Genomic DNA, 13911 nt, shown 5'->3' with positions numbered 1-13911 from the left:
CAATAGTGAAGAAATTTTAATCAAATTTCAGTATATTGCTAATTATTATGTCTATCAGTTGCTTGGGATTCTCAAGAGGACATGAACGGCAAAATTGAAGCTGAGATTTGGGGTTCGAGATCGCAAATAGCTCTTGAAATTCAGCTATGTCCCAATATACTGGAAGAAGAAATATAGGCCCACGACTTGAAGTGAACCATTGTATGGCAGTGGGTTCAAACACTTTGTGATAGAGTACCACTTTAAGGGATCGCATCATCGCACAGTCACCGCGTACCACCAACTAATCATAGCTAAATGTTAGACATCTAAGCTGTCATTAGACTGCTATCATAGCTGTATTTTGTCGCTAAAAATTTGCGCCTCAATTACGTAATTTGACTATGAACCACTGGGACTTAGCAGGTGGCACGTGGTACAGTTGCAAAACTATTTCTATGATATCGAAGTCAGTATTAAGCAGTATTTAAAAAGTTTGGGAAGCAAGAAAGGCTAACTAATAATCGTTCATGAACCCGAAAGTTCTAACGATCCACAGTACCCGTGTTCCACTATTCACTATTGGTACCTATACCATAGATAAGAATCCACTCACTTAGACATTGAAAATAAATGTGCGAATTTGGACCAAACAAAAGTCAAATGAATGAAGTAACAAAAAGGTACATGAAATAAATTGAACAATCATTTGAAGTGACGATAAGTGAACACTAAATTCATTCGCCTCTGAAACTTTTTTCAGGTGAAATGGCGACGTATAACGTAGTCTCTTGTAGAAGAAGAAATCATTATCGTCAACCATTGGAGTAGGGATGTTCATGGAGCTCATTGTCATAGAGCCGGTGGTATCGAAAAGCTTGTTAAAGATTTTGACATTGAAGAACTGACATCATGGCCTGGAAATTCTCCAGATCTGAACCTTTTCGAAAATTTATGGGCCTTCCTAAAACAAAAGGGTAAACACAAGCTCACTTCTACAAAGGACTTACATTACTTGACTTTCTTGAATGGAACTCTTCTGATATGAACATCATTCAGAATTTGGTTTCTAGAAAGCTTAAGAGAATAGAAAAGGTTCTTTGTAATTGGAGTCAGCACTGCAAACATTGATACCTAGAGGAAATTTGACATAGTTCGAATTTTTCGTGTGGGATTTCGTTCTTGGTAATGTTTTCTTTTTCGTTCAAGTTAAAAATAAATATTTGAGGTTTCCTGATTTTATTTTTTAGACTACAAAATTAATAATAAAAAATATCACTTGTTTTGCTTTGGCCACGATTGTGTGTTGGCCAAATAAAAGTTTTGGCCATGATTGTAAATACCGGGCATTTTATGCGTTTTGTCCTCTTCTTATTTTTCGTGGTTTTAAAAAGCATTACGAAATTTGGTTTTGGGTCAGTAGAAATACGCACCGAAAGATAAGCTAATGCCACACAGATTATGAATGTGATCTAAGCCTGAAAATAAATAGCCTCAAATTCAACTCTTTGAATTGGAAAATCTGTAGAAATGAAGTTTCTTCATGAAGTTAACACTTCAATTGATATTTGAGGCAAATTATACAACAGATTTAATTATGGATATGATGATCGTTGTTTTCGCTGAGCCGGTCTAAATGTCGTCAGTTTTCCTGGCTTATAAGTAGCAAAGTAGTTATCACTACACCTGTCTCAGGCGTCTCAAGTAGAGCTAAGACCGCTTTACGATAAGCAAGATACGAGAAACTTATCGCTCTCTCAGTACTGTTTCGGCGATCGTGGAGTGCTCGTCGGGAAGTTTTAGTGAGCCATACATTCTTTTAGTTGGTTGCATGTAAAAGTAAGTTTTGACATCTTCTTTAAATCGATTTTAACAGTCAAGGCTTGTGGAGTATGCTCTTGCCGCAAAAGGTTCATTTTTTATTCCATATATAGGAAGAATTTCAGAATGCTTACGGCAGTACGGTGAGTGATTAATCATAACAACTCAACGCTTGACTCTTATTGAAATTTTGGTACCTGCCAAGCTGCGTTCACTTTTCACCAAATATATTGAATTCGTCGACATTTTTGTGTAGAAAATCTAATAATAATTTTAATAAATTAAAATTGTTCAGGAGCTTAAGAATATTTTATGAGGGCTTCAGCCCACTAAAATGGGCCCATCGACCCCACTGATACTGCATGTACACTTCAGCCATATTCTTTTATCCCTTAATAATCCCTTCTCAACCCTTAATCACTTGAGCTGCATATCTGATTTATTTTAATGTACAACGAGGCCGCTGCTCAATGGATTGTTTCCTACTAAAACGCTGCTTGCTATTTGACATGAACTTCCTCGTACGCCACTGCTTTTGAATCTCGATGCTGACTCCCACAGCTGCCAGCCAATTGTACTTCACATTGAGATTCATGGACTCATAGATCACAAATAATTTCAAGTGAATTATCCTTCGCAATATATGCTGGGACAACGTGTTTAAGGCAGCCTGTTGTGTCAGTCCTGCGACAGAGAGAGGGTGGCGGCGACCGCGTGGTGTGACCGTGTGACTAGCACGCAGCCTGCCTGGGCTACCACTGTCAGTGTACGCACAGCTGTGCTCCTGTCAGTTGTGTGTCTGAGTTGCTGTGTAATTGCAGTGCAATTATGCACTACCCTCGTTGTGTTACACACGCTTGTTGTTAGTTATTGTAGCAACGAATGTGAATTGAGATTACTGATATAGCCTGTGTTACCTGCCCTGTGAATTAAAGCGACTAGACAATCTTCGTCGACCCTTCATGCCAAGTCACACTAATAAAATGCTACTGTTTGACCTTTTCATTATTGAAAATATTCATTTAGAACGAAGTTATGTGCCAATCATATAATGACTGCATGTAATTGAATAATAGAGTGAATAACTGAACGGTACTATAATGTTTGTGGGATAATTGTCAGGGAGACGAGATTGTTTAGAAATATTCAGTAGCAGCTGACACAAGACTCGTCATTAATCTTCAAAAGCTTTGAGAAATTCAGAAATTGCAATCCTTATTGATTAGTAGATTAAACAACAATCGATTTTTTCACAATTTGAAACTTTTATGAACATCCGAATTTCGCGGCTCCTACTTGGAAGATTTCAACCCCAGAAAAAATTCATCCTCTTGGATTTACGTGACACTTTTTCAAGGTCATGACTATGGTTAAGGAGAAACATCTGATAGAAGGAGAGAGTCAATTCGTCAATTGATTATTAGAACGACATGACAAAAGAGCGATCGCTTACAAAAATCATTAAATATGTAAGTTTGTTTAAATAATGTATCAGAATTGAGTTAAAGGAGTTTCAAACTTTGATTTGTGATTTTTGCTAACTGCTAGAAGCCGTTAAGCAGAAAAGAATGACGCAGTAGACCGTCTGTGCGCTACTACCACCACAACAGCACCAGGTGGCAGATTTGGGTCGCGCTCCAGCCACCGACCCATAACCTTGTCCAGTTTGTCCCGTAACTTCCGTACATTTTCAGGTTGTATTGTATACAGACCAAAGTCTACGGTTGAATATTACAAACACTCCAAATAGGAACTAATATAGACGTTTACTTTGGGTTTTCTATTTGAATACTCGATAGCTTGTAAATTTTTACTGCAGCGCAGATTAATTACTTTAATTAAATAGCTTTTATTATGATAATGAACTTACAAGTTACCATTTAATAATTGTTACGAATAATTGTAATTTGTGCGGATGTCATTAAGTATCATACTTACCTTTAAAACTCATTGCATGCCGTCGTTTTGAGGACGCATTTCACCGCGATTATAATTCAAGACGACCACTTATGTTTAATTGGCGTCTATGTCTCAAGATAATAGCATAATAAAGTTTTTTCCTCAGAAGCTGGGGTCTAAACTCACTCTTAGGAGTACATAATTGCAGATCATAATTCGAAACCTTGAACTAATAATTTAAGTGGAAATTTTGTGACCATCATGAAAGATCAACCAACGAAAGCCGGCCAGTCAAAGGTAAGAAAATGACATTTCAGCGTAGCGGAGGTACACGTTTCTAACACACGGTTTCCTTATGGAATGGCAGAAAGATTTGCTGGGCCTTTTCGACTATTAGGTAATAACTTCAAGGATGAATTGTAACATTTTTGCCAAATCATTTATTAGCATTCAATGATTTGACCTTTTTAACATGTTATGTGAACTGATTTCTCTTCCTTTATTAAATTTCAAGTCGTAACTTTCTGCTATACGCATTCGCATTATGCTGACGTTTTTCCATTAATAGAAGATTGCTGATCGTCCAAACTCACTCGTTCCCTTCTGCTCCTGAAGCCATTGTATTGCACTAAACACCGTACTACATCGCACTATCATAGTACGTATGGTACTACATCGTAGTTTACTAACTGCAATCTTCCTGCTCGTGAAACCATCGTATTGCATTGAAAAATATCGTTCGTAGCGAACTGCAAACTTTTCGCTAGTTAAACTATCGTAGTGCACTTCTAACCCTCTGTTGTGCACGGCAGAACGAAATTCACTGCAGACCATCGCAGCACGCTGCAATCCACAATAGCGCACTGTAAACCATAGCAGTGCACTGCAAAACATCATGTTGCACTGTAAACCATAGCAGTGCACTGCAAAACATCATGTTGCACTGTAAACCATANCAAAACATCGTGTTGCACTGTAAATGATAGAAGTGCACTGCAAAACATCATGTTGCACTGTAAATGATAGAAATGCACTGCAAAACATCGTGTTGCACTGTACACCATAGAAGTGCAGTGTAAAACATCATGCTGCGTGCTTTGTAAACCGTAGAAGTGCACTGCAAGACATCATATTGCACTGTACACCATAGAAGTGCACTGCAAACCATGGAACTGCACTACAAACTTTCCTCCAGCCTAGCGTGATCCGTGAAGGCACAGCGTCTAAAATGGCCATCTGTCGGAGAAACTGATGCGTTCTCAATTTTTCGTATACAAAGAATTGTTTTCCCCATCAATTACAAATTTTCTTCGCTGGAATGACAAATTTGACAGTTTTATTGAATTAAAAGTGATGGTGCAAATTATTAGGGGGATAAAGCTTGGGATCAAGCAACTTTTAAGACGAAGTTTTCGATTAATTTGCAAGAAAAATGTTTATATGATCCTATATACTATCTCACCTGATGTTCGTTTCGTACAGGCGTTATCTCAAGCATGGTTACTGGAATGTGTCACGATTGATTACGCCCAATCGAAACACGCATTTTATTAAGTATTAGTCTTTAAATTTTGAGAGAAGTTATGTGTCTCTGAAGGACGAAATAACGTGTCTCCTTCATCAGTGTAATAATTTGTTGTTATGGCAAAATAGCGGGTATCCCGACATTACGGTAGCAACTGTATTGCGGATCGGAGCTTACCAGGAATTAGTTATTTTATGTATCAGGGTTGTTGTCTGTAAGCTACCATCCTCGTCGGACGTTTCTCTCTGATCTATGCTACGGACAAACTGATTGCTGTTACTTCAATAAAGTACTAATTGGCAGCGCATGATCTGTATCTATGGATATGTTATGGCTGAGGTGGAGAACCAACTGAAAGTCTGCAATCACCCCTGACCCATATAGGATATGCGGTCCTCTTTTGCATTATCATCTCATGCAATAAATTCATTCATAATTCCCAAGGTTTTTGGCTATGTTACCCACTTCAAAAACGATCTAGTGCCTTGATCGATCACGATATATCATGTCGATTTTCATTGTGATTATTCATGAATGAAGTTTCCACACACAGTGATGCAGCAGTTGACCTTTCGCGTAGAGCAGCTTTCACGGATGCGCGTGCAATGATTTTGCAAGGCGGTTCTGAGTGACAGTATTCCATACATGTCACCCGCTTTAAGCCTAACTCTAATAAACTCTTTTAAACTGTTTAATATAATATATTTTTATCTGCCTGTCACGTTTTTACCAACAAAAAGCGCCAAGAAATATTTAGTTAAGAATGTCCTGAGGAATTGCTTCGGACCGACAAACTTGGAACTGAAATTTTTGCTGGTCTTTCGCTGAAGTTTAAATTTAAAATGTGAATAATGAAGTGTTTCACGTCGAGCATAAAAGGGCACGCTGCTGTTTGCTCGTCGCTTCCCTGCACCACCGGAAGGACGGATGACCAACAACGGAAGTTGCTCCATGCGCGGCTATAGCTCAGCCGTTCTAGCCAGCATCGAATGTTCTAAAACATACCAATCTCTCCTAGCGCATGTTAATTTTAATCATCCATTGTTTTTTTTTCTGTGCGTGTTAGTCTCGATGGGCGGTTTGACAAGCAGTGCATTCAGATGCTATTAACTGAAGTGAGCCTTTAAAAATTTAGTTAAGAGGACCGTGAAAATGTATTGTATTGTTTGGTTGCACGTATAGTTCAAATGATGAAAATTCGAGCAGTATTTAGAGCAAACTCGTGTATCTAGATGATGTTTGACTGGTACGATCATTTGAGGTACCGAGCCAGCGAGTTGCAGCAACCCTACACAGGGAGAAACAAGTCGTTTTCTAACTGTCACCACAGCAGCGGTCCGTTATGAACCGCTCAACCAAGAGCCTTAATATTGTCTCGAAAATTCTCCACGCCATCCAAGGTTACTTTTTTTCGCTTAAAAAATTGGCTCATTAGATTCCGGTTTCGATGATTACTTTTTTGACTGTCAGAAACCACTGGAATTAGTGGAATTACTGTGGAAACCACAGTAGCTACATTTGCCAGTCGAAATTTGGTCAGTTCAATGCAATCTTCACTGACAAATTGACCATGATTCGCAGCTTCTTTGGAAAGGTTTATTTTCAAGCCTTTAATATATAAGAATATTCCGATTCCTCATGCAATGTTTCGTTTTGTGCTAATCGTTCTAAAAATATGTTGATTTGTTTAATGAGGATATCATATCATTATGCCTCAGCGAACCTTATATCAACAGCTGTGTGAAATATCTATATTGCTTGTGTCTGAGCTTAACTTCTGTCTTTATATATTTTCTTTGACGACCGTTGTTTTTCTCACCCCATAAGTGCCCAGAAATTATGAATTGAAGACACAAATAGTAGAGATGTGAAGTTACTTAGGATAAAGTTATATCAAGTCTGTTGCTGCATTAATATATAATCGGTTCAATTTCATTCGATATCCGCTATTATTTTTACGAAACGGTCTCTTTTATTGAGCCTTTAGAGTTTAGTTCATGCACGACGCTTACACGAGGCAAAATGACAATATCTTCCAGAGCAGCCTAGGTGTTCATTACATTCATTTCCTTTAAAGGGAATTGACACTTGGATTGTCATTTTCATTACGCTTTGTTGCCATAAATTGTCTTACTTATTCACAGGCATTTCTTAAACGGTAGAATCGTCCTGTCGTTCCACATTACTTTTTTATGTTGTGGTTGCATCTATTGCGATATTATTGAGTATTAACACAATTTCCAAGTGAATACGTCAGATATTTTTTAGGAGGTGCATAGCCGGCTGCCGTCTTTTGTTCTCGCAATGAAGGCGCAGGAATGGTAGCTGAAGGTAGCCGGCATAACAGATCCCGACGCTCCGTGCCTCTGCATGAGCTCCGCGCTCAGCACGCTACCTACTGGTCCACCGGTCGGCTATTTTCATGAGGTTGGTTACTCTGTCTAAACGACTCTCCATTATATTTCGTCTCGTGGTATTCGTGTTTCGCTTACTTATGCGCGTGTTTACGATAAAAATTTCACTAAAAAATTCTCCTAAGCTACTTACGAAAGATACAATCAATGACCTGAAAGTCAGCTGGAAAAACGAGGCTAAAAGCATCTGCTGCGGCCGGCATCGACATCTAACCTGAAAATTCCTTAGTCACATTCAAATATCTTCTCACAACTTACTAAAAATTTTTTGAGTGTGTGAACATCTCGGTGCGCTCTTTTCTTGTATTCCAGTGGAATTTGATTTACATATTTGCTCTTCGTCTCTATCTCTTTAAACCCTTTCTAAAAAAAAATTTCTAGGAGCTGATGGGTTGCCGTCTAATGTCTTCCCGCGATTGCATGCGAGGAAAGTGATCACCTAACCGCCACGCTCGGGTGACATTTGCGTGCACCTCTTGATCGTAGTGGCGAGGATCAGTTCTTTCCGCTCTGGATAACTTGATCGCACTGCCTTACTTCCTGTTGTGTCATGATCGACTGCATCTTCACCAAACGCGTCGCTTTATTGTCGTGCTCAATGATGTAAACATTCATTTACTTGAAGATTGCAGCTTTTACTTAAGAGTAACGGAGTAATAGAATTAAAATTTAAATTGAGATCGCCATTAGTATTTATATACACTATATTTAAGCATACATTTCACTGCATGTAAACTTTTATTTATTTCCAGTGAATGCTGTAATTTTTAAAAAGTAGTGCTTGAATTGATGGTTCGCAAGTCACGTTAACTTTGACTGAAGGCAGGACTTCTTGCATGCAACTGCTTCATCAATTCGAGAATCACGCAAATCGGCGCGAAGGAAATGGCTTTGATTGCCGCACAAAACTGCCTTTAGTTCTCTGAGCGTGGATCGACTGTACAGTGTACATAACCTTAATATGAATGGTGAGAGAATGTTACACAAGCAGCGCATGTATGCCAATGTACTCATCTTTCTCATCCATCACCAGGCTACATGCAGCTTTGCCTATTTCTAGAGAAAGTGCTCATAGTTCACTGATAGGAAAGCGACAATACCGCATCACAATTTTGAGAACTAACCTAGGTTTCATGCATCTAGGCTGAAATTCTAGGGAGCAGAGCATTAAGAAGAAATTAAGCAGAATTAGAAATAAAGAAAAATTATTCTTAAATATTGTATCGTGATCTCATGACGTTGCGTATGGCCCACTCATTTGGTGACCTCAATGACCTCTCACGTGCGCGGGGTACGCGTCTGGCGGCCAGTGAAAGGTGGCGTGACATTGCTTGGTCCTGACGGCGGCTAGTGCCTCCATTGCGTCATGCCAACTCTTGCTAGCCTGCATCATAACTCATAGACGTTATTTCTTTACATTTTTTGCAATTGTAGATTTATTGCTGAATAATATTTAATTTCTTTCATTTGTCATTATGTTAACGTCACTTTGGCGCCGAACAAAACTTTTGGCTGTTGCTTGAAATTGAATTAAAAAAAAAGAATGCGCGCAAACTGTGATTTGACGTAGCTTGTCATCTGTGAACATTTATATCATGAGTAACAATTTAACAATTTCTGAGCGCATAGACAATTCTAGAGAAAGTGCATATTTTTATATTCGCATCACGTGTCAGCCACGAGCTGTAAAGGAGCACGTGTCCCTGAGATGAATTTCGAGGTGAAGTCCTTGAGTGCAACAAGCGTACAAACATTCCAATCATATTTACGCCATGTGTTATTTCCTTTCCAAACGACGTGCAAAAATTGAAAGGCTGTCAATATATTGTAGAATTGTCTGGAAATTCTCGATTGTACTCATTAGATGTTTATGTTGCAAAATTATTGAAATAGATAAAGCAGTTTGAGCGCAAAAATTAAGTCGATATTCATTGCTCTTGCAATTTAATTCCTCTAAAATTATATAATTTTTCATTAAACTTGCGCCAGCGTATAATACTTTTATTCGCCAGATCGTTTCTTTCATGCACATCGAGGGTGCGACGAGATACCCATTCCTGCACAATACCCATTTGTGCAACTTAGATTCCATGCAATTGAGAGACTAGATGTTTTGGTATATGTTTTAGATGCGCGTGTTGACGATAGATTTGTTTGTTGTAGGTTGAGACGTCTTCGCAGCCCCCCAACCCTGACAAGATGAGCGCTGACGCTACCACAAGTGAAACTAAGACAGGTGCGAGTAACAAGCAAGACCCTATAACTACATACAATTTTATCCTTTTGTAAATTAATTATTATTGAAAATTGATTATAATTAAGTTTTGTAGCAAGCAATGAATTAGGATTAAAAAAGAAATCCCGTAATTGTTCTCAAAATATGCCTGCAGCAAGCGTGAGCTGATGCTGTACAAACTATCATCTGCAAGGCGCACAAAGTAAATTCAAAGCACGGGATCTGTACTTCAAAGTCAATAAATATCTACACCCAATTACTGTTCAGTATTCATCGCCAAAAAATGTATATTTATGCTAATTGTCACTAATTTTCATTTGCTTACAATATATACTCATAAATAAAAATACATATTTTTACACACATAATGAATATAAACTCATAGCTATAACTAGAAAAGAACATGATAACTGTTATTTTCCCATTTATTCGCATATCTTAAATTATTTGCGATATTCTGACTTGTTTCTCTCGCATGATTCAGCGAAGGTTTTAAAAGGATTTCTTTACGAATATCATTTGGTAATAAATGCGTACATTTTTTAACAACTATCAATACAACCGTCGCATTTCATATTTCTGACAGAGAAAAAGGCGAAGGAACCGCCGGCCGCTGCTGAGGCCAGCACCAACAAACCAACCATCAAGTTCCCTCAGACTTTCGAAGTCAAGTACCTCGGCAAGAGGGAAACTGGTGGTCTATGGGGCATCAAGGTGATCATTCATGCATATATCGCTTAAGTTTGTGGTAAGGTAAAGCCTATATCGGCCTTACAGTTATCTTTTCTATTCTGGTAACTTATCGATTAATCCGGCGGCTATAGGAGATGAGTGGAACTCAGTCTTTCGCACGATATTAGCCGTTGTTTCAGTAAGTGTTTATTGCAAATACATGCTCTAGAATTTCAGAGATTTTTTTTAATAGAATAGGATTAATGTCTTTATTCATGGCTCATTCGAGTCCAATAATAGGCTCTTGAAAAATAACTCGCTTAAACTTCCATCTAATTTGTGCAGGTGAATTTAGTTCAGTTCAGAAAACATTACTATATTACTTTCAGAAAACATTAAAATTCAACTCGATTCTTCCTTGCCATTTTTCCAATCAACACTGAAATTGGTTTAAAGTGACTCATGATAACGCCCGTCAGCTCGACCTAATTCTTGACCGAGAAAATCATGGCCGCAATGTTGCAAGACGAGCCAGCTTTACGACCCGAGTCAACAATAGTGGGCATTGACCTTTGCTCTATAAAATTAATTTACTCATAAATTATTAAAGTTTGAAGAAATGATATAAAATAATTGTTTGTAATTATACTGCTAAGCCCTTATACCTTCATATTCTTTACAAAATGATTTAAACTAAGTGTTATAGCTTCAAGGGGCCTAGGTGCCCCGAATATCTTGTTATACACAAGTATCTGTCATCCACGTATACGTATATATCATCGTTCACTAATTGTATTTATGCTTTTAACTATTATGAAGTACAATTTTGCATTCATTATTGCCCATGGTAATTTAAACTTGACATATCGGTTGCAGCAGTCGCTAGATTTTTGTTGGTGACGCAACGTATTCAATAACACGTGCCAGCTTAACATTGAGGTGGAATATATAAAATTAATCCTACTCTTTTGATGATTTTTGTTGCTATTCGCATTGAGCAGCACACCAGACGGCCAGTCGACGAGATGGTTGAGAGTGCAAAGTCACCTAAAGCGGGCCAGACTTTGCCATTTCTTCACCTTGAAGTCAGCGAAAAAGGGGTCAACATCACCGGCGCGCCAAACAATCTGAATAAAAACTTTGTTGCCGGATTCCATCCCATAGAAACAATAAGGTGACAACTCGTACGCATTTCACTAATTATAAGTAGCCTGATGCATTCTATAATTTTCTGTAGTTAAGAACAAATTCGGCCGAATTGATATTTCTTAATGAAAGATTTAATGAATAGAAGTTTAGTTCATTTCATCCCTTCCAGCTACGGCGTACAAGACCTGATTTACACACGCGTGTTTGCGATGATAGTCGTGGATGACAGCTCGTCGAACCCTCACGTCAACCGCCATCCCTTCCACGTGTACGCCTTCGTGTGCGACTCCCGCCACAACGCTCGTCACCTAACCTTCTCCCTCGCACAGGCCTTCCAGCAGTTCTCTTCAGTGGTGCGTAATGTTGTGACACTTCAATTGAGTATAGTTTACGATTTTTAGTTACATTTTTAATCTTAAGTCACGGAAGTTTAAAAATTGGCGACAGGACTAACTTGGCCTATTCTTCTGCACCGACAGTACTATAGCGTCATGTGCACACTTTTTATGTCATTAACTTGCAGCTACCTTGGCCTAGTGGCCATTTATATACAGCTGCAAAACTTGCTCGGCCTTTCGAACATTCAAGTGAGTACTTCCCTAGTAATTCAGATATTCAAGTGACTGTTTCCTCACATCATGAGCATAGAAGTGACTTCTTCCGCGCAAAATTCGTCAATGACATTGGGCACCTCAATTCTCTTCATTTGTTTCCTCATTTATCTGTGACAGTCTTTAGTGACGGCTTCCACTCTAAATTAAGTTCTTAGAGGTCAATTCATTGCCTTTTGTTGGATAAATATTGATACCAACATAAACAATAGTATTTATAATTAAGTTTGATGTACTTGTCATTACTATTTTGATTGATTTTCACATGCTCAGGTGAAGGACAACCCCAACAAAATCAAGAAGTTCGCAATTGATCTACGATCTCCCGAGGAGAAGGAGGCGGACCTCAAAGAGCCAGATTCTGAGGCCTAACGAATGCTTAGAGTGAACTGCTCATTTTGATAGTTTGAAGGTAACATACATAGCAAGTTTGGGTATAGTTTCTACCCGTTCACAGACGGCTTTGCGACATGGTTGAATTAATACATATATTAATTCAACCTTGGCTATGCGATACCAGATATACGGATCTACAGAAACAAACGGCATAAACGTGAGCGTAGGCCACTTCAACGTCTATAACTCTATATGATTAAAGATCTTCAAGCTTCATTTAGGACGACATGCAAGCTGCAAGTTTCAACTTTTAGTTTCCTTGTCACAGCGTATAGTATACTAACGAATATGGAAGTTGCAATTTATAAATTTACTCGACCATTTAGATTCAGAAAGAAATTTTCAGTACGTTCAAGCATTCCAGCTCATCGTCTTTCTGCAACCGAGGCGTAAGATTTTGAATCGCTTAATTATTTTCTTTGATATCTTCAATCCAAATAAAAAGCAAGCATTCTCAGGTATGCATAAATACCATTTTTTTCTAAAGACTATATAAATTTACAGACACCCGCACGACGTTCTCAACCTATTTCAGTTTTCTCTGATGTAAAGTTCATATTCGACGCTCGTTGCTCTCTCATTTGACTACATTCTATTTATAAGTTATCTCGTTCAGCGAACAATCATATCTACAAGGCTGTTTATATCAGATAATATAATTATTCAATAGATATACTGCAACGTTTTTTGCCGTTGCTAGTATAAAACGGATAGTATATTAAACTAAGACGATACAAATGAAATTATTCTGTGCCACGCACCGCTATAAATACTATCAATAATGGCCTTCTTCAAGATTTTGTAAAAAATGATGTGGATTTTAAGAGCCCAGCTGGAATGCATCTCTCGTAGCTTGATGCAACCAGAAATGCAATATCGCATATAATGGCTCACCAGGAGTTTATTGTGCAAAATTTTTAGTACTAGGTTTCAACTTCTTCAACCTAGTAAGGTTTCAACTTCTTTAGAAGTAGCTACAAACTTAATAGCGATGTTTAGTTGACCAAGTTGATTGAATGTTAGTCAACTGCTCTGAAATGTATTCTTTTAAATTTTTTTTACGGAATATATATTAAATATTTAACTTGCGTTTCAAATCATCAGCTGTTCAGAAATCAGGTGAAAGCATAAATGGAATAAGAGAGTATTACGAGGTTATGACATGAACTGAAAAAAGTTGGCCGATAACGGTAAGAAGAACTGGGGAGA

At 38.1% G+C, this 13911-nt stretch overlaps 1 protein-coding gene across 5 annotated transcripts; it reads left to right on the top strand.

The window, feature by feature from the left end:
• Positions 1–1754: 1754 nt before the first annotated feature.
• On the top strand, positions 1755–13786 carry LOC108672832 (low density lipoprotein receptor adapter protein 1-B). 5 transcript variants are annotated; one of them, XM_018160574.2, is made up of 6 exons: positions 1755–1818; positions 9802–9874; positions 10461–10588; positions 11548–11720; positions 11865–12048; positions 12580–13786. In XM_018160574.2, exons 2-6 carry the CDS (start codon positions 9838–9840, stop codon positions 12676–12678), a joined length of 621 nt encoding a protein of 206 aa, XP_018016063.1. In that variant the 5' UTR covers positions 1755–1818; positions 9802–9837; the 3' UTR covers positions 12679–13786. The 5 variants fall into 5 exon arrangements, with proteins under 5 accessions (XP_018016063.1, XP_047740349.1, XP_047740348.1 ...); XM_047884393.1 differs by lacking the exon at positions 1755–1818 and adding an exon at positions 2510–2586; XM_047884392.1 differs by lacking the exon at positions 1755–1818 and adding an exon at positions 3173–3269.
• Positions 13787–13911: the final 125 nt, after the last annotated feature.

The sequence above is a fragment of the Hyalella azteca genome, unplaced genomic scaffold (genome assembly GCF_000764305.2).
Source record: "Hyalella azteca isolate HAZT.00-mixed unplaced genomic scaffold, Hazt_2.0.2 contig15387, whole genome shotgun sequence".
Classification (NCBI taxonomy): domain Eukaryota; kingdom Metazoa; phylum Arthropoda; class Malacostraca; order Amphipoda; family Hyalellidae; genus Hyalella; species Hyalella azteca.
Note: the sequence above shows the minus strand (reverse complement) of the source record. Positions and strands in the feature narration are given on the sequence as shown.